The 22,546-nt window shown below is 38.5% G+C and overlaps 1 protein-coding gene across 1 annotated transcript in view; it reads right to left on the reverse strand.

Moving 5' to 3' along the window:
• LOC121476977 (elongation factor Ts, mitochondrial-like) overlaps nt 1-20,927 on the reverse strand; it is a 98,677-nt gene extending 77,750 nt beyond the window's left edge. The window contains exon 1 of the mRNA XM_041731137.1: nt 20,703-20,927. Coding sequence (XP_041587071.1) covers nt 20,703-20,927 — 225 coding nt within the window. The remainder of the gene's footprint in view (nt 1-20,702) is intronic.
• Nucleotides 20,928-22,546: the final 1,619 nt, after the last annotated feature.

A 22,546-nucleotide genomic window follows, 5' to 3' on the forward strand; every position in this document is an offset into this window, starting at 1 on the left:
CAAGCAGATTCATTCAACTGAACCTCTGAAAATTTCAAGAATAGAAAATATCAAGTCCTCTAAAAGCAGAGGGAAATGAGGGCCTAAAAACAGTGGGGGTTAGTTTAAGATCTTTGGAAGAGGAATTAGATCTCCAGATGGACTCCCCAATCCTAATAGGCATCTGACAACCTCTTCCTCTCTCCTTCCAGTGGAAGGTAGGAGGTTCACGTGATGGAGAGATTGACATACAGGGGCTTTAGTCCCAGGGACAGCAGGCAAAGCAGAGGCAGAATGAATCAAGGAATGAATCAATGCATGCAAATAAAATAATAAAACCAAAAATAATGTAAAATATCTAAAAAGAAGAAGAATATTTCTCTTTTCCTGTTCACTGAAAATCTTGCCCTGAAATGAAAATTCATTATAGGTAGGGCTTTAATGAAGAGATATTCTAATTCTGATTCCTAAATAATAGAAGGTAAATAAGAATTTTAGAAGTGATGATTCTTCAAATGGAAAAATTTGTAATCATCAGAACATAACACGACAGGCAGAGGGAAATGGTTGAAGATTCTGCTACTTTGTGAATTCATGCACTTAGTTTAAGAAGCTTTTATTACATGGGTTTCATGGCCAGTATTCTTATCAAATATACTTTGTCAAAGAACCAGGAGTTCAATTTTCACTGAAACTGGTGTAGAGCAGAAAAGGAGTGTTTATCCGATGAGCTTTTCTCTGTATTTCATCTGATTGAAGAGAACAGAAACAATAAATACTTTACAGGAACAGCGAATGATTTGAAAGCATAAGAGAAATGTGTTTTGTCTGTCATCATCACAATTGGATTTCAGCAGGGCTGAAATCGTATTCCAGTTGATGATGTCAGTGATGGCAGAGACATAACATGTCCCCGGTTTTGTAGACAACAGGAACGTGCTACGCAAATTAGCTCAAGATGTTATGAAATCTTTAGGAGAATGTGTCATGAGTTGGAAAGAGTGTGTATCATTCAACCTAAGTCAAAAAAAAAAAAAAAACTTGACCCAATTAGCTTTCTTAATTAATTCATTGTTGTAAAAGGATCCTCACAAGGATGTTGTTGTTGTAGACAAACTCAAGGTTTGAGGAGAAACCAAAGCAAAACTAGGACATGAGTTAAATTCTGACTTCTTTACCCTTTTTACACATATCCCCATTGCTCCTGCTCTGCCCTCTATGTCCTTATGCTCTGGGGGATTATACTGGGTTTCAAAAGCTTTCTGTTTCCAGCAAAAACTGACCTATTCTGAGTCCCATCCTCTCAGGTTCTCTTTCTGCTAAGACTTTAAGAAGCCCTTTGAAGCAAAAAATGTCTGAGTTGATAACGGCAAAATATTCTTCTCCTTATACTGCTTCCCTCAAACCCTTGTGGAAGAGACATGTTTTTTTGTAACTGGTAACAGCCACCCTTTTTGAAGTAAGAGTAACCAAGTAAACATATTCCCCTCAAAGGACTTGTGCAGAGGCCAATGATTTGTTACTGAAGTCTGTATCTGAGAATGAGGTACCCCACCAGGTTAGCAACAAAGGAAAGAGGGAAAGGAGGTAGTCCTAGACAAAACTCTGACCAGGACTTAAAATGAGCATCTATTTTGTCTGCTACAAGTATAATTGTTATTGATAGAATCACCCAGATAGCATCACATTATTTAAAATGACATTATAAAAATAATTGTTTCACTGGGAAAAAGAGCTAGGAGCTAAGGAAATTTTAATTCCTAATAATAATGTGATCTTCCCTAGAGGGAGTTTAAAAATGATGTTTTTAAGAATGTATTATTATTTCAACCCGAAGATAATAATATGTTGATGAGCTTTGACTAAAACAAATCTCATTAACATTAAAAAGTCTGGGATAGTATATAAGATTGGCAGAATGTATTGACAAATTATTAGAATTAACTGTACCACAGAACCCAATCCAGTATAAATAATTCCAAGTGAGCAACCACTCAAAAACAAGCAGCCCTGTGTCGCTATGTCACATGCATGCAGCAGCATCCCCACCAAGCATTTACTAATGGCTTAAAAATGTTTCCTTTTTCTCTGTTCTACTGAGAGAGGGCTTTGAAAACCTCCATTGTCATCCTTGGGAATGGTTCCTCTCACTGAGACAGAGATTCCTTCCCTTCCAGAAAGGAATGGGAATTTAAGAACACTCTAGAGTTAATTTTTTTTTAACTGGGGTGCCTGGGTGGCTCAGTCAGTTTAGCATCTGCCTTGACTCAGGTCTTGATCTTGGGGTTCTGGGATCAAGCCCCACATGGGTTCCATGCTCAGCAGGGAGCCTGCTTCTCCCTTTCCTTTTGTTTGTGCTCTTTTTCTCTCAAATAAATAAATCTTTAAAAAAATGTTTTTGCTGTTACAGGGGAAGTGAAAGTAAAGAAGCCTTTGTGTCTGAGGGTTTCAAGATGAGCTGCCCATCCTGGACAGAAGGTTTCATTAAAGGGAGAAGGAAGAGTGGTTTTAGTCCCAAAGGGAGAGGCACCCAACCCACTCCTAACAGCACTCCTAGAGAGGCCAGCATGTAAATGGGTGGAATGGCTTGTGGGTTGAATGAGTCAAGAACTAATAGATGTGACCAGCAGAATCAAAATAAGGGACATTTGGTGGCTCCAGAATGTCATCATAGATTGCTGACTGCTTGACCTGATGCAGTGAGGTGAATTTCCTTTTTTTTTTTTTATAAAGATTTTATTTATTTATGAGAGACACACACAGAGAGGCAGAGATACAGGCAGAGGGAGAAGCAGGCTCCTGTGGGGAGTCTGATGCAGGACTTGATCCCAGGACCTTAGGATTATAACCTGAGCCAAAGGCAGACGCTCAACCACTGAGCCACCCAGGCATCCCAAGGTGAATTTCCAATGGCAATGCCATGGGGCAGCCAGAAGTAATGGCAGTGGCCAGCTGATGAGACCTCAACGCTTTCCCCTTCCATTCCACAGTTGGGCGTGGAGGTTGAGTAGATCTCTCCTCATGGATTTAATAAGTTTTCTAGTTTTTCTGACCCTTCAGAGGGAAGATGACACCCCCTCCCCCCCAAAAAAAAGATACTAAACCTGATATCAAACTGATATATCAAAGATTGAGATTAATTTGATTTATAAATCAGAGATATGATTGCACTTGAACACCAGATTTGTGTACCAATTAATACTTTTGTTAATATGCCTTTTTTTTGCACCTGTATTTTTCTGTCTGAAGGAGAAGGATCCCCATAGTAATCACTTGGTAATCAATACATTCCACATGCAAAGCATGTTTCCTAATTCAATTATTGCATTTCAGCCAATATACATTATTAAAATGCTTGTCAGTGCCCTCCAGGAAAATACCATCAGGTACATATTCATAACTGAGCAAGTCAAGCTTATTGCTTGTTGCAGTGAGGGAGAATGTACATCACTGAACCAGAGGGAGGCTCAGGAAGAGGGAGTTAGAAAGTATTTACTGTGAGATTTGAGGTTGTGTTATGTCATTTGGGAAGCATTTAAGGATGTGGGTCCTTGTTCTGGATTGGATACCCTCAGGAAGTGGGGGCAATTCTAATTATTTATTTTAATCTTATCTAGAAGGAGGAAAGACTAGAAGAAGACAAAGCTGTAATTGATAAACAAGCAGCAGTCACTCATGTTAACCAATACAGAGGAATGTTTGGTCACTTTTGTGGTTAGGACAATGTCTGTATTTTGCTCTCTGCTCAGACATGATTATAGAGTGGTCATGTTTTTGTTTTGAATCATCATGTTCATAGCAGCTTTGTCAGATGTTGATGTTTTGTGAGATTATGTTCAACAAGAGAATGCCAAGGCCAAATGCAGGAACAGCTCACAAGAACACCTAGCCCCGATGAGAATACTCAGCCTGATGCCAGAAATCAGAGGCTGCTTTTCTCTTTCTCATATCTGTACCAATGATATACTGACACTTAACCCAAAGTAGAAGAGCTAGGTCATATATAAGCAAGAAAATCAGGAGTCAGGAACCAGATGGATATAATCAGATGGATGTAGAATCTGAACAGGAGTTGGCCAAAAATTAAAGAATCATGTGGGTTGAATTGTATCCCCTGACCAAAAGATGTGTTGAAACCCTAATCTCCAGGATCTCAGACCGTGACCTTATTTGGGAATAGGGTCACTGATGATGATGTGATTAATTAAGTTAAAATGGGGTCATACCGGAAGAGAATGGGCCCCTAATCCAATAAAACCAATGGCCCTCTAACAACTGGCTATAAATGAAGACAGAGACATGCAGGAAGAACACCTGTGACAATGAGCAGCAAGTCAAGGAATATCAAAGATTTTCAGCAAACCCCAAGAAACTTAGACAAGGAAGGATTCTCCTTCATGTTTCAAGAGAGCACAGGCCTGCTGACACCTCCATTTCAGACTTCGATTCTCTAGAAATGTGAGACAAATTTCTGTTGTTTTAAGTCAATTTGTGGTACTTGGTTACACCAGCCTCAGGAATCTAGTGTAGATAGATGGGCAAGAATAACTCCTGACAGTAATTATTGAATGAGACACTCTACGAAGTAAAGATGAGTCTAGCTGGCCTAAAGAGTCAGAATCAGCAATGATGTGATTCTAGGATTCAGAGAATAGCTGCCATTTGAGGCTATCATAAAGACAATGTTGGCTGGAGGTTCCTTTCTGAGGTTCATTTGAGGCATTTTAAGGAATTGCCTAATGAATGCTAGGTTGCAGAGGGCTTTGCGTACTTGGAAACCCTGGGATAGGGAATAGCAGAGGCTGAACTGTAGGTATAAGGACCTTTGTGTTTCTCTCCTGCTGCTCTCTTTCATCTGTTTATCTCTCTGTTGTCCCTCTCCCTCTCTCTGACTCTTTCTATCTCCCCCATAATTGACCTTCATCTGCAGACTGTACACCTCACTCCCCCAGGCTCCATAACCCATCACATGTGCAGCAAGAATCATAATATAAATGCCTCTGCATCGAGCTGACCTCAACAACCTTAGTGGCTTCTAACAATCTATTGTCTTACACCTCTGGGAGTCAAAAGTCCAAAATAAGTGTCACTAGGCTAAAATCAAGGTGTTGCATTCCTTTCTGGAGGCTCTAGAGGAAAATTGGTTTCCTGTGTTTCCCAGCTTCTGGAAACTGCCCACCCCTCCTGGCCACCCCTCCCCCACTTTGGCATCCTTGAAACCATCAATGGCTGGTTAAGTCTTTCTCACTCTGATGCTTATGCTTCTGCCTCTCTTTTCTCCATGTAAAGATGGAGATTACATTGGGCCTACCTGGATGTTCCAGGATAATCTCCTTAGATTAATTGTTTAGTTCATTAGCAACTGTAATCCCATCTCTAACCTTAATTCCCCTTTGTCATTGACAACACGCGGGTTTCAGGGATTATGATGGAGACATCTATGGGTAGTCATTATTCTGCCTACCTATCGCAATTTCCAATAAATATCCTCTTTTCTTCTCAAATTAGTTTTCTGATTTTTCTCACTTTCTACCAAGAGATATGAAAAAATACAATGCTGTGCTATTTCGTGCTTTACTAGCTTTTCCCTTACTATAATGTTGACTACCTTGAGAATGACTATTGATCTTTCAAGAACCTACTCAAGCTTTGTACGTATATGTTTCCTGACTGTGTGTGTGTGTATATATATATATATATATATATTCCTTGACTTCTCTGGGTAGAAATAGGAAATCCCTCTGTTTCCCCTCCTCACATCATACCTTGTTTGCACAATAAGGTCTACTGCCATGCTCTACTGAAATTATTTCCTTACCAGTTTATCTGTTGGGAGCTTCTGATTTACTTGCTGGCAGGGATTATGAATTATTTTCATCACTATAACCCCAACACCCAATATATAAAAATTTACCTAGTATTTTTTGTTGAATAGATTATGGTGTCACACTCCTTTTAATGACTTAAAGGTTAGCATTTTTCTTAATTCATGAGAAAAATAAAATAGCTGCAAAGTTAGGTACTAAATCTGGAAGTGTCCTGTTTTGTCCAGAGAAATACTTTCATATATTAATTAATCATTTCCCCCCCAAAGACTTTGCCTAAGTACACAGTAGGATTAGTCAGTCTTATGTTGGCCACTGTGTTACTGATCAAATGGCAAGGGCTAATCCAATATAGTCATTTATTTTTTTTCCAATATAGTCATTTAAATGATTAAAATAACTAGACTGTGTGCAGGGTTGCTAAGGTAACAGCATCAGGCCACTTGGTGATCAATTCTTACTTAGTAATTGACCATTATAGTGGCTGACAAAATCAAATTGCAAACAGAAATTGATTGATTATGTTGAGGAGCAGGAATGAAGTTATGCAGATAGAGGCCATCTCTTTTCTATGATTGTCACAGTTCCAGGGGGAACGACATAAACCCCTTTACATACAAATGTGAATGGACAGATGTGCTCTGGACCTACTAGCTAGAACAAAACGTATCATTAAAAATACAAAGGAAAATTCTTGGATGTACAACAGACAAATACTAGTTGTAAACACTTGTGTGATAAATTCAAATTAGTTTAATAACTACATTGAAATAAATAATTTCAAATAAACTTTTTTTAAGTTTATATTAGTCATTTATGGTGGACTTCCTACTTAGTGTCGACTTCAACAATTTAGAATACTAGCTGCAGGGCTATAAAAACTTGGATCTGTTATGACAGGGTGAGTGATGTCTTAAAGGCAACTTCCGAAAAATAGCATCTCTTCAAGGATCTAATGCCTAGTGATCCATCATGCCATCAAAGAAAAAATTTAAACTATCCAGATGATTTATATTCCAGGAGTATTCTGGGTGAAAATATGATGTTTATTTTGTTGAGAGGCAGAACTATATCATGCTGGAGAAAGGTGCCCAATGACATCTCAGTGTCATTGCTTGCAGATCACCATGTGTGCCTGAAACCCTTTTCCAGGGCATGAAAGGACAGAATTCCCATCTCTCCTGGCAGGTTGGGGGTGGAGGGAACTGAGCACAGATTTTTATCAGGCTATTTCTCAAGTCTTGAGTTTGGACATTCTAGCACTGTCGTATATAGGGCACCTTATTTCATTCTATATTACAAATAACCCAGTGGAAATACCAGCTGATCAGAAAATGAAACATTCAACTTAAAAGTAGGTCAACATGAACAAACACTGCTGGTGTGTTGAGCAGTTCCAAGGATGCCATTATAATCTATGTGAATTGTATCACAAAATAATCTATGTGAATGGCATCTCCTTGCATTGTGCAGCCTACACAGGTGGCTCTGTGTTCAAGGAAATGCATTGCAGTGTTTGAAATATGAGAAGCCACTATCTAAATACCTTTCAGATGATAGATCACTAATAACTTACATGGTACTTGTATATGCACATGTATACATTTATGAATATATATATTTTATATATATTTTTTATATATATATTCTTTGGCTCCACCATGTATATGTGTGTGGATATATATATATATATATATATATCCACACACACACACATATCCTTTCTTGTGCAACTTTCTAAATCTGTCTGTGCTTTCATCTTCATCTGTAAATGTGGGAAGTGATAGTAATAGAATATACTTTATACTCATCCGCATGGATTAATTTAGTTAATATTAGTAAAGCACTAAGTAGGAATCATATATTCATATACACATTTCTGCTTATCTGCAGAGAAGAGCTCTGTGAGAATAATCAAGAGGCTGGTGTCAGTGTTTACTCTGGGGAAAAGAGTAAGAGAAATGGAGTGAGATAGAAGAGGAACATATTTTTCATCGTATATCCTTTTATAAAGTGTTGGAATTCTTTTTTTTTTTTTTTTTTGTCAAATTTCTTCAAACTTTTTACAGACATCACCAAAACCAGGTCAAGAAGTAGATAAGGTGTGCCTTTGGCATTCCTCCTAAAATGTGGTCCTTGTGGCTTCTCAGCTTCCCCCCCTGGAGTCCACAAGCCTACTCTCAGAACCCCAGGCAGCCCCACATCCACCTAACAGTCCTAATATAATCATACTGCCAACCATTGCAAACCTGCCCTACATCTTAGCCCCTCCAAGCCTAGATGTCAGCCAATGTACCAACAAACTGATCCACCCTGAGCCTTTAAAGGGAGGGACTTGGGACTTGGAGAACTGTCTCAAAGGTTTCATATGGACATTTCACTCTTGGAATAAGTGCCCCTAATAGTTTCATCTGACTTAGTAGTGTCTCAAATAGTAAAGATTTCAGGAGAATTATTTGGCACTCACAACATATATGTTAGTAAATTACTGTTAGCTTTGCTGAAAAATTATTCAAACCTAATAGGATTTAAATGTTCAAGAGAAAAAAAGATCAGTCTTCTTTCTGAATAAGCTATAAAGAAGCAGTTCTACCAGAAGCAGCTTGCAAAATTGCAGGGCCTGCAGTTAACGAAAGTTCTTCCATGCAATAAAGACTCATGGGGCAGAAGAGACAGATCAGAATTTGGAGTAAATGACCAACTGTGAGGTCCCCCAACAAGACATTGAAAGAATTAGATCCTGATAGGAAAGTGTACATGTTCCAGAGGCTGCTGACATGCCCTTTCTTGGGTGTGCTCTGGCCATAAGGATATAAATACTTAAGAACAAAAAATAGTACCGATTGTTGTAATCAGTCATTTTTAGTTTATGCATTTTATGTGTTATCTTTAGTCCTCCTGATGATCTTATGGGGGGAGAAAAGGTGCTCTCTCATTTTGTAGATGGGGAAACCAAAATTCAAGGTTGGGGGTGTAAATAATTTTCCTAAAGTTACACATCTAGGAAATGGCATGGTTTTGAACACAGGCACTCTGATACAGGAGCCCCTTCTCTTATCCACTAGTGAGTGATCTCAGTCTTGGGATGGACATGAAAGTGTGTCACTCAGATCTTCCTTAAAGGGAGGACTTCTACCCAGTTGTTGAAAGTGCTGTAGGCAGATAGCCTTCAACATCAGGCTTTCAGAGATTATATTGCTCAAGTGAGCTGCCCCATCAGAGGTGGCCTCCTTTGGGGGTAAATCCGCTCCAGTGACTGATGGAGACAGGATGTGTTGGAAAGCCCAGAGCTATCATGTGTTAAGAATATGCAGAGTATGACCTATTGAATGAGGCAGCACAAAGCCACTCAATCAGGGTTAGCAGGTGGCACTCCCCCACACCCACACATATCCTGCTCCATTCCCCCACCAACTTCTGCTTTTTGAGGTGGTGGAAACCCTGGGGTTGTTTGACTGAAGGCACAGTTTCAATACACCCACATAAAGCAAGTAATGTCACAAAGTTTATGACTTGCAAGTCCCGAACAGGAATGTAAATGGGAGGTTAGAGAGCAGTCCTCTGTCCCAGGTCACAAGCAAGCATCAGGAGAGAGCAGGGTAGCAAGCACCTGTTACTTCTAAGGTAGTGGGATGGCAGTCGCTAATTCTACATAGCCACAACTCTGCATGGGCATTTTAAAAGGTGCCCTGGGAAAAGCCAGACAAGAGCTTATGGCAGGAACCCCACCTTGGAGTCCTTATCTAAATGTCCAGAGATCAATATCAGGCAGAAAGTTAGCCTGGGCAGAAACACACACAGGAGCTCAATTGACAACGTGGACCATGGAGTCCACCAACTTCTCCCCTGCTTTATACCGGGATAGGCCATCATGGAGAATAGCACCTCTATGGGAGGAGTTCTGAGAAAACATTTTCAGTGCTCAGAACTGTGATGTGTGAACAGGTATTATAAAATATCTGAAGTACAAACAGCAATGTGAATTGTGGCTCAAAATGGAAATTTCTATGAAGATGCCAATTTTTCCCATATTGCAGTTTACACAGCAACTCAGCCACAGTTCAGTACCTCTTTGACAGTTCCAAAGTTGGGTTGGAAGAAGCATTTGCATACAGAAGGAAAAATTAGAAAGGGTGACAAAACATGAGAGACTCCTAACTCTGGGAAATGAACAAGAGGTAGTGGAAGGGGAGGTGGGTGGGGGGATGGGGTGACTGGGTGACAGGCACTGAGGGGGGCACTTGACAGGATAAGAACTGGCTGTTATACCATATGTTGGCAAATCAAACTTCAATAAGAAAAATATATTATAAAAAACAAGTTAAAAAAAAGATAAATAAATAAAATCTTAAAAAGAAAGAAGGACTTAAACATTATGCCACTTGTGAAAAACGACAAATAGATATTAAGTGTATTTGCTAAAAAGTTCAGAAGTCTTCCTGTGGCCTACCTTCATGGGGAATTGGTTACTGCTGAGTTTGAGAGGCTACCCAAAAAGGAGATTTTTTTTATGGTCAATGGAAAATTCAGCTATAAGAGCATATAAGAATAGAGGGCAAAAACCATCTAGTCAGTTGAAACTGAGCAAAGGAGAGCAGATCCAGCTACTAGTTCCCTAATATAAAGGATGAAATATATTAAGAAGACTCTATGTCTAATATCCTTAATATTAAATACACTCCTGCAAACCAGGAATAAAAATATCAAATAAGTTGGCAACTGACATAAAGAGGTACTTAAAAATTATGCACTAAAAGTAAACTCAGAGGATTTTTCAAACTGACATATCATTTAAGAAAATGCTAAATAACCAGAATAGCAATGTTACTCTTTTTTTAATACCACAATGAAAATACAGTTCATCTACAAATATTGTAATGATCTATATATAAAGCAATCATTAGGTCAGATTTATTAGACCAAAGATTCAACCAAAGGTCTATATTCTGTTTTTCATATATTGAATTCAACAGTGCTCTATACATATTAGGCAAGGATTATTAAATGAATTAATTTTTAAGTAACAAAATACCATTGTATATGAATTGAGAAAGTGACTTGCTTTACATATGAGGAAAACATAAACACATTAGCAACATACAGAGAGCTATTCATATTTTTCCTATAATATAAACAATCTCATTTACCATTTGTTGGCTTTAAAATGTAAAAAAAAAGAAATGCAAAATAACTATATATGTTTATACCTATATAAATATATGGCCTATATTAATAAATGGTTTAAACAATTAGCAAATATTTTTAAAAAATAAAACCCATGGTAAGTCATGTGAAATCATCATTTTCATGTATTTGGTGAGGGTGTAACAATTTGGCAGTATATTATTTCTTATAAATATTTCTTCTATCTGACCTAGCGATTCCAATTTTGTGAATTTGTCCTAATTAAATAAATAAAACATAGAGAAATGTATAACAGAAATTAATAGAGGTATTATTTATAAAGGCAAAAAACTAAACATAAATTAATGACCCAAGATAAATAAATGGTTATGTAAAGTGTGGTATATTAACCTAATTAAATCCTTGAAAAACATATTTATGAAGCAATTTTAATATAACGTTAGAAAATCCAATGATGTTAAATAAACCAATTTTTTACATAGAAAAAAGCCTGGATATAAATACAGAAAAATGACTAGTTATTTGTTGGATAAGAACTATGCATGTTTTTCTTTCTCTCCAAATATCTGAACTTCTAACTTCCTACAAAAAAACATTACTATTATAATTGGAAAAAAATAAAGTTAATTATTAATGCTACATTCCTTACTGCATTAAAATTACTAAAAATGGAATACACAACATAAAGTCAAAATGGTATAAAACTATGTATTTCCAGTTCCTAAGCTTTTCATGTCTTCAGGAAAACAAAACAAAACAAAACAAAACACCTATTGATACAGAAAGAGTCGCCATTATCTGGACACTACCTTTATAGATGGAGACAGCTTTATTGGTGGTGATGTTGTGACTGGTCAGTTCAGTTGATCAGATAAGAACCATAGTTCAGTCTCTACATAAACTTTTCCTCTAAGTTCTTTTCACTGACAACCACCTCTGCTCCTGTGATGGGAAATCAGGCAGATTATTACCCATCACCACCACCATCAGCACTACCACCATGTGGATTGTCTTATTATAAATTTATAGCATTTTCAGATGCTATTTTTATTGCCATGTTATAAATACAGAAAATGAGGCATGAAGCAGTTAAATAATGTTCTTAATATGCACAGTTAGTTACTAAAGCTGAGATTTGAATTAAATCCATTGGTTCCAAAGACTTTATTCTTAATCTCTGTATGAATATGACTTTAAAGTAAATTATAACAATTGCCACCTACTAAGTATTGTGTCAGATGTTGCTCTGTGCTTTGCATCAGTTATGTCAATATTTGGAGATAAACCCTGGAGATAGTCTTTATCCTCGTTCATACACGAATGCTGGGCAATTGTGCAGTAACAAACAAAGCCTCAGCTTTCAATGCCTTGCCGCAACCCAGGGCTGTCACCCCAACAAAACCTGGTACAGGTCAGGAGTCTGTGTTGTCTTTCAAAAAGGGTGATTTAAGGATCCTTGCTACCTTCACCTAGCAGCTCCAGCTCTGTAGAAGAGAAAATGCACTGAGGATCTCAGGGAAGATTTTAGTGGCCATACCTGGAAGTATTCATATCTCATTAGCCAGAACTTCTCTCATGTGCCCAGTGCACCTGCAAGTGAGGTGAGTAAAAATGGAGAAACATATATATTTTTCTTTGATATTTGGTGAGAAGACAGACTCTGCGACAGAAACAAAGGCTCAGAGAAATGAAATGGCTCGCAAAGCTAATGAAGAGTTAGAGCCCACATTCTCACCCAGGACCGTCTGAGATCTGTGTGCCTGGGTCCTTAACCTCCAGCCACCACATACTCTGCTTCTCATGAACCAGACACAGGTTTTAGGTGTTATTCCACAGGGCCTTCTATTTTCAAACTAACAGATTTCCACCAAGTCCCTCATTTTGACTCTGTCCCCTCTATTTCCCAGTTCAAGGACTGTGGTACGTTGTATTGTTCCCAAACTTTCAACCCCTTCCACGTAAGAAGAGTATGTATCTACCCATAGCTTGCAGGGCTTCTGCGTTGGTGCCAGATAACTTCCTCAGCCTAATATCAGGTTTAGTCATGTAATTTGCTTTGGCCAATGGAATGTAAGCAAGCAGCTGTGACATATGCCACCTCTAAGGAGAATCATAAAAGTGGTTGTGTGTTTAAACCCTATTTCATGTGTTTCCTTTCCCACGAGAATGACATGCCCCAAAACATGGCTTCGACTTCATCCTGGATCCTGAAGTAAAGACATGTTAAAACAGAGCTAGAGTTGACCTAACAGCTCATGTTTCAAGTGCATAAGAAATATGCTTTCATGAGTGGAAACCACTAATATTTGGGAGTCATTAGTCATACAGCAGAGCTGATTACTACACATGCAGACTTCCTGCCTCAAGTCATCCATCTTTGCCACACCTGGCAGCTCTCTGTGGGGCATCTCAACCAGGCTTTGAGCCTTGAGCCATATCCTTAAGGATGCAAAGTGCCAATTCTTTATACAGATGTTTTCTGGGGTGATGACGACATCAGCTGAGTTTGATTATTCCTTAACAAACCTGAAATTCTACTGATTACCTCTTAATTGAATACTTTTTTCCTACATGTAATTGCTTGATTAAATTCTCAGAATTTTATCATGGGCTACTATATTTAGTTTGCAATTTCTCAAGATTTGAGCATCTATTTAAATGTCATCTACTGTTCATTGTTCCTTTTTTTTTGCCATTCTTGCTTTATAAATCTTTGTTCTCAAGATATATTCCACAATCCATCTTCTCTTGTAATCATCAGTGTATGCAAATAAGTAGAATCTTACCTTCACTTTTATGAAGGGCAGCCGGTGATTTTGACCTAACCGACTCTGCATTTGTCCAGTCTTCACTTTGTTAATGAAAAGAAGTGACAAACATGTTAATATTGAGTATTCATTTTAAATAGCATCTTCTAGAGCCCACACCAACATAACTAGAGATTCAAAGTAAATACTTACCTGACAGCATGTATAGAAAACTGACATTTAAACTGCTGGATCTTAGCTTTTTGATGTAAAGGGCAGTATTACATTCATTTATTTAATAAAAAGGTATATGGTGACTCCTACACCTGTCACTGTGCTAGGCATTGGGGCTATAATGCTGGGAAAGACTTACGTCCATGAAGACCCTTCTAGATGAGGGATATAGATAGTTAAACAGGGAATTTGAGTCCAAAATATGAGTGCCGGGGTGAAGGATGTTTGGGCTGCTATTGGATCACTAAGGAGAAGTATTCAACTGGCTGAGGGTCAGAGAGGTGTGCAGAAGCAGGCAGGACTCCATGCCAACCCATGGTGAAGCTGAGGCCCAAAGGAGACTATGAATTGATGGAACGTGAGGGAACAGGAAGTAGAGAACAAAGACAATGGTCCAGTCAATGGGGCAGCAGATGCAGAGGCCGGGAGGTCAGGAAGTTCACAGACACTTCTGAACCCAAAAGTCATTTTTCTAATTGGAGAACAGACCAAAGGGGGATTGGGATGCATGTGTGGAGAGTGGGGTTGAGATGTTGAGAGGATTGATGATGTATGACACTGAAAAGTAAGTGCAGTCCATACCAAACTGTGAACTTTGAACTTCATTCTGCAAGAAATAGAAAGTCATTGGTATGTTTTTATCAGAGGGGTGAAGTTATAAACTCCTCTTTTTAAAAATCTCTCAGATTTCAGAAGGAAGAACAATTTAAAGAGTGGCCAGCCTGGTAACCAGAAAGAAGAAGAGGCATTAATCTAGTTAAGAGAGGACTCAAAGTATGAAAATGCCACTGGAGATGGAGAGAAGGAAGGTGATTCCACAGATATTCCTAAAATTAATTTTGACAGGCTTAGTGCTCAATGAAACTTGTTAATAAATGAAGCTGGAGCCACATAAAGATCCTGAAAGTCCCTGTGCATGTGAAAGAAAAGATTAAATCATGTTTTATATAGTGCTTGTGATCATGCTTAATTTCTAGAAATGTATAATGTAATTATTAGTCAACCAGAGTGGTCAATTAATTGTTAGTGTCCATTTTTTAATTATTGTAACTAAATGAGAGTCCAATGTATATGTGGGAGCTGAGTAGTAACCTATGTAATTAATGGACATTCATGAAGTGAAATTGTTGTGGGCAATCACTTGCAAATGATTTTGCTGGGAAAAAATCTATTTACATTCTAACAATGCTTTGATTAGTGGGAAATATTTATAATAGGAGGAGGGGAAGAAAATTCTTAAATCCTGTAACTTAAACCAACTAAACATTTATTCCCAATTACTAATAGAATAGAATGATGGACTCCTTTCACAGCTATCTACCTAAAACATATGCATAGGGTATGTACGGCAATTCCTTGGTAGTCATGGCAATGGAGTAAACCTGGCTAACATCTGAGGTGGATTCAAATGTTAATAAAGTTTTACACATGACCAGCCTAAATCAGGGCTTTTCGAACTGTCATGCATACAGATTAAGTAGTAGAGATATGGATAACTAAAGGATGTGTTACTACATACTTTCCCTTAGTTGTATCCATAAGTAGAAAACTAAATGTTCACCTTCCATTATTGGATTCTAAATAACAAAACTGGAAGAGTCTACTCTGTTTTATGTTTAATGTATATTGCCCAGTTCTGGCCTCATTCAGCATATTGAGAAAATGATTTTGGAAGTTGAAAGCTATTTTCATGCCATTTAGTTTTTTGCTTCTTCCACATGTAGGCATTTATGCTTATGCAGGAGTAATCACTATTCACTCAATTGTACTTTGAAAAAGGTAATAAGCAACAATAAGAATAAAGTATCAATTGCTTGCTTTGTTCATTCCCTAACAATGCCATTTATAGATGGAATTGCAGGGCTCATGCAACATTCAGAAACTGATGAAGATGGAACTCATGCGTCCTTGATTTAATCTTCATCATTTCTGCTCAATTCACCCATCAAGGAAAAGATAAAAAGGTGGCTGACTTGTAGGTCTGCAATTTGCTAGCGGTTTTAGAATGCCTGATTTACAAATTCAAATTGCTACTGTATTTTCAATCTTTTAAAAAAAATTTTTTAAAGAAATAATGACTGCATTCATCATGCAGTAGGATATTGTACTGTTGAGGATGACAAAAGTATACTGATGATTTATAAATATATTCAAGGAAAGAAACAGTTTTTGTTCCTTAAGTGTTATTCATGCATAGAGTTATTTCTTAAAGCCCTCTTGGAGGTGAACAAAAAGTTCCAAACAGCAGTATTGGCCATATAATAGATTATTTGTGGGATCCAGGTATTTCAAAGTCATCAGCATGAGGATTCACATACAGGACACTGCCAGTATTTGAGCTATGTGTCATAGAATTTATCAAAATTAAGAACAATTCCCTCCATGACCATGGTTTTACTTTGATCCCTATAATCTTATGAAAGAAAAGTTTTCCTATTCAAAATGCTGCAAGGAGACATTCACATGCCCACACTGCTTCCAAAACTTGGCCAGAGCTGGGTTTTTATTTTCCCAAAGCCTGATCAGGCCTGGATCCTTGGCTACAATGTTTCACCTGGCATTCACTTGGGTAGACCAATGGCAGGGTTTGCCTACTAGCCACATGGGAACTGTGTAACAAGGCTGGCCAACTGCTTCTAAGGGGGTAGATGATTTGTCTCCTGTTTTTAACTCCACACTAGACAGATTTTGTGTTCCCGTGGTACAGCGACCACATGATTGAAATTTCAAACCCAGATACTTTTGAATACAATAAAAGGAGTCACTATTAATAATTTCATCAGAACAACAGGTAGAAACCAGGCCATCCTGGGCAAACTGAGACATTTCATCACCTTCATATGGGTTGACATTTAATTATCATTCTTTAGCTCATTTGGGACACTAAAGGATAAATAAGTTCTCCTGCCTATTGTCTAACTAAATATAGAAGATAAGTGTTTCAATCAGTGACATCCCTACATTGATGTGAGGGCAAATTTATTATGACTGCTTTTTATAATTTCCCTCAATTCAAGCAAACTGAGAAATGAATAGGCTACAAATCATAGCAATGTTCCGTGAATTTTGTACAATTGGGCTTTGGATAAAAATGCTCAAAGTACATGTATTCTATACTGCTGATTCTAGGTAATTCCTTGATATTTGAAAATTGGTTAACAATAATAGAAAGAGGTCAATGTCTTCTGAAAATTAAGGCACCCAACCAGTGTTTCTGTTTGTGTAGAGATCATGCCACCTTTAAAGGTTGCTGAGAATTATTTGGACAGGAACGTTATATAACAGCAAACAGTGTTACTTTGGCATTAACTAAGAAAGTTTTCTTAATCTTTTATTTCCTATTCAAGACACTGCAAGGAAACATTTAAATGCTCACATTGCTTCCAAAACTTGGCTAGAGCCCAGTTTTTATTTTCTCAAAGTCTGATCAGTCCTAGGTCCTTGACTACAATGTTTTATTCAGCATTAGAGTAAACCATCCGAGGTTTGCCCATTAGCCATAGTTGAACTCCAACAAGAGAACTGATGCTCTCTTCTTTTTTTTTTCAGATGCTCTCTTCTGACTGCTCAAGGCTTACAGTTCCAAACCACAGAGTATGATCTCAGTGATAATTATAGCCCATGCAATTTAAATATGGAAGTTACCAATCACCGTTAGAGCGACCAACGAAAAACCTTAACAGTGAAGAGAGGAAATCAACTTCTTTAGAGAAATACAACTTTCCAGTAAATACTCCAGAATAATTGCAATGTGAAATATACCAAATGGCCCAACTCTAGAGACCTGGTAATGTAACTCAAACACATTCTAAAATATTTCTGATAAAAATGTTGATTTCGGGTTTGAGTGATTGATTCCAAGCAATTCTTTCTGTTTATATTTGTTAGATAATAGGATGAATTTGTTTGCAAAAATCCCTGACAATGAAAATAGTTTATTAGTTTAAAGGAAACCAGCCAAATATTTCTTCTCAACATCACTGAAGCATCTATTCTCATCATTCCCAAGTCACTTCAAGTTAAGAAACAAGTTAAAAAGTGAAGCCTGAATAATAGGTGCCTTCTGTTTCTCAAAATTATTAGCTTATCTGTCAAGCAATAGTTTCTGATGGTTGTTTTTCTTAAGACCACATCAAGATTCACCCAGAACAAATGGTCTCATCTAGATTAGCTGTCAGCTCTGTATTTACTTGCATTATCTGCAGAACACAAGCTGTTACTTGGTCGATTCACTCAAACAATAAATTATTTGAGGAAAGAAAGAAAATCAGTCAACCTGGTTTAGGGACATGAGCAATTGTTTGAAATGACCAGGAAACAGAGTGGTAATGAATAATCCGAGAGTCCCATATGCATAGGGCCTTTGTATATAATAGCTCCATGAATAAAAGGTGCCTAGTTGCTATGAATACCAAGAAACAATGATTTAGTATGGCTGCAACTCTGTTTGAAAACAGCTAGAACCTTATTTTTGCATGATAAATATATTTTTTTAACTTGAGAGTTCATATTTCTTTTTTCATTTCAAGGAATGTTTGTCATTATAAATTCTTAGCCTTATTTATCTCTAAACCACATAGGGTGGTGGTGTTTCAGTTGCATATGGTTAGGAAGGAGGGTAGAGGAGGATGTGACATAGAACTTAGTAAAGCCTGCTCTGGAGGCTAGAGTTCAGAGTTCAAATTATCAGATATATATATATATATATATATATATATATATATATATATATATATGCAGCGTTTTTCAAACTGTGGGTTACCCAATAATGAGGATGAGATCAACATATAGGGTGGTGCAGTAGACTGAATTATGACATCCCCCCACCCCAACATTTATATGTCAAAGCCCTAATGCTCAATGTGATAGTATTTGAAGATGGGACCTTTGGGAGGTAATTAGGTTTTAATGAGGTCATGAGGTAGTGCCTGCATAAGAAGACATCAGAGAGCTTGTTTCTTTGCTCTTTCTCTCTCTGTCTGTCTACCATGTGAGAACACAGAGAAGGCAACCATCTGCAAGCCAAGAAGGAGGCCCTCACCAGGAGCAGAATCTGATACCACCTTGATCTAAGACTCCCCAACCCTCAAAAATGTGAGAGAGAAATTCCTGTTGCTTAAGCCACCCAGTCTGTGGTACCTTATTATGGCAGCCCAAGAAGACAAATACAGGTGGATATCCCCATTTAAAAAAATAGGATAGAATAGAAAACGTCTGTTTGGCAAGTATTAAAGATGGTAAAGGGACTTTTTTTCAGCTTATGTGAATGCATAGGTATGTGAACACAGGGTTATAGTGGCAGGTGTATTTCTTCTTGTGGGATACGTTAAAAATGTTTGTGTACACTGATGTAGGGAGGCCTATGATAAAGCGGATATAAAGATGAAGAGGGTGATAAGACTCTTTCTCCACCATATTTTGTTACACAGATGGCTCAGATAACCATCAAAGTGACTTCTGTCAGTAGAATCTCAAGGGCAAACTAAGGGTAAATTTCTAATAAAATATCATAGGAAAAGGAGGCTATCTCATTAGCGAAATAAGAAATAAGAAGTCTTGGTGTTTGGCACTGAAAATGGTGAATATTGATAACAAATTGATTATTGGTCAGTTGATCTTCCTCACTTCACACTGTATTAAATTCTGGGGCTGCCATAACAAAGTACCACAAACCAGGGGGCTTAAAACAAGTATTTATTGTCTTATATTTCTGGAGGCTAGACATCTAAAATCAAGTTGGAGACAGGGCCATGCCCTGTCTCTGAAACCATAGAGGAGAATCCTTCCTGGCCTCTTCCTTATTTCTGGTGCTTGCTGGCAATCCTTAGTGCTCTTTGGTTTGCAGAGACCTCACCCACTGTCTGTCTCCACCATATATAGCCATCTTCTCCCAGCCTGGTTTTGTCTTTATGCTTGCATTCTCCTCTCCCTCCCTCCCTCTCTTTTTAAAGATTTTATTTATTTATTTGAGAAAGAAAGAGAGCATACAAGAGAGACAAATGGTGGAAAGGAAAAAGCAGACTTCCCACCAAACAGGGAGCCTGATGTAGGGTTCAGTCCCAGGACCCCGGGATCATGACCTGAGCCAAAGACAGATGCTTTGACCAACTGAGCCACTCAGGCACCCCTCTCTTCTCTTTTGAGGGTGCCGGTCAGCTGGAATTAAGGGCCAGGCTATCCCAACATGACCTAACCTTAACTAACTGCATCTGCAATGACTTTGTTTCCCAATAAGGTCACATTCTGATGTATTGGGAGCTAGGATTTCAACATTTTAGGAGACACAGTTCAACCCATAACAGTCTTCCCTCTGCCCACCCCCAAATTCATGCTTTTCCTGTGTGCAACATTCACTACATCCTAACATCCCCAAAAGTCTTAACCATTCCAGCCTCAACTCTAAGTTCAAAATCTCATCTTAATATCTCTCATCTCAAAAATCCCAAATCTCATTAACTAAATCAGTTATAAGTGAGCCTCAGTTTCATTCATTGTAGGGCAAAATTCCTGTCCATATGTGGACCTATGAAACCTAGAAGTTATCTGCTTCCAAGATTCAGTCCAGGGACAGGCGTTGGATAGACATTCCCATTCTAACAGGGAGAAATTGGAAAGGAAAAAGGGGGTCACTGGTCTAAAGCAAGTTCAAAATCCAGCAGGGAAAACCCCATCAGCTTTCAAGTCTTGAGAATAATTATCTGTGGCCCCGTCCTGTGCCCCCTTGGCTCCAGGCAGTGATCCTGTCCCCTTGGCCCTGGGTGGCAACACCTACCTCCACCACCCCCACCTCTGAACAAGGAGATGGTGGCCTCACCAGCTGGGCCTGTACCTTCTGAGCCCAGGTGGTGGCAGCAGCAGCCCTACTGCCCTGTGCATCCATGGCTCTACACTCAGTCATCATTCCTTCACTTCTTCCCATCTCTGTCTCCTTCAGTCCAGGCTGGTGCTGCTTCTGCTGGTATAAGGTTCTCAGAAACCATGTTAGTCTTCCATGCATGTTGTAGGGAGCCACACCACAACACCTGAGAACTTTCCACAGGTCCTGCCTGGGAAACCCCATTTCTCTCACTGACTTCTGCTGAGATAGTTATCGGCCTACTCACCTCTCTGTAAATCTGTCCACTTGTACCGTTGGCCCCATCTCAGAAAACACTATCTGTGCAGCTGAATGTTTTCCAGACCATCAAGTGCTGGCTCCTTTTTGGTTAGCAGTTTCTTTTTCAATTGACCTCTTTTCTCTCACATTTCATTATAAACAGCAAGGAGAATCCAAGCTGCATTCCACCCTTTTCTTGGAATCCTTAGTGATATATCCACGTTCTTCTCTGGGAAGTTCTCATAATTCAAACAATGTCTCTGCCACTTTATAGCAAGGTGATTTTTTTCCACCCAGGAACTAGTAACATGCTCCTCGTTTGCATCTGAGTCCCCACCAAAAGCTCTTTTAATGTTCATATTTGTTCATATTGTGTTAGTGATGATCTCTATATTCTTTAAGAAATAGAAAGTGATCTGTATTTCTGTGTCCATATTTCTACCAACAGTCTCCTCTAATCAATCTAGACATTTACAATCAAGCAATTCAAAATTCTTTCAATCTCTACCCATTACTCTATAGCTACCCCCATAGTTTTAAGTATTTGTTATGAGGAAATCTGTATTAGTCTCCTGGGCTATTGTAACAAAGTACCACACACAAACTGGGCAGCCAAAAAGAACAGAAATGTATTGTCTCACACTTTCAGGAGTCTAGAAGTCTAAAATAAACCAATTAGTAGGAGCATATTTTCTCTGAAACCTGTAAGGGAGAATTCCTCCTTTCCTCTTCTGGCTTATGGTATTTGCTGGCAACCCTTGGAATTTCCTGGCTGATAGATGCATCACTCTAGTCTCTGCCTCCCTCCTCCTATGGCTGTCTTCCCTCCCTGTGTCTCTGTCTTCGTATGGTTTCTCTTCTCTTACAGGACATCAGCCATATTGGATTCAGGGCCCACACTACTGCAGTATGACTTCATCTTAACAAATTACATCTTCAATTTCCAAATATTTTTCAAACAAGGTCATACTCTGTGGTACTAGGGACTAGGGCTTCGACATCTCTAGGGGAACACAATTCAACCCAACACCGAAGATGCTGACTCACTAGCAATGAGCGGCTCCTCTTCCTTGTCCTTTTTTTCCCCTTAGTAGACCCCAAATATCAGAAAACAGAATAAGTATTTTAATTTTCTATCCCTCAGATAAATGATCTACTTGTCTGCTACCCTCAGATTTTAAGTATCATTTCTGACCCTCGTTGTCAGGTTATCACTGATCCAGAGAGTCATTCTAACCAGAATTCACTTGTCTGCTGATGTGAACATAGAAAGGGAAGCTGTACCTTATAAGGAAGACTTGCTCTGTAGCAGTGCTCTCCAGAGTACAGTATACTTGTGGTGGGCCTGATTCCCCTCATAGTGGATTCCCCTGAGAGGACATTAAATGGTTCATTTCTTGATGAACTCTGTCTACTAGATGATAGGAATGAACCAGGATAGCTATTCCACAGGAATTTTCCTCACTTAAGTGGGCTGTGGTCTAGATTTAGGATGAGTGGCAGAAGTTTCTAGGTTGGCC

This window comes from Vulpes lagopus, chromosome 2, assembly GCF_018345385.1.
Source record: "Vulpes lagopus strain Blue_001 chromosome 2, ASM1834538v1, whole genome shotgun sequence".
Classification (NCBI taxonomy): Eukaryota; Metazoa; Chordata; class Mammalia; order Carnivora; family Canidae; genus Vulpes; species Vulpes lagopus.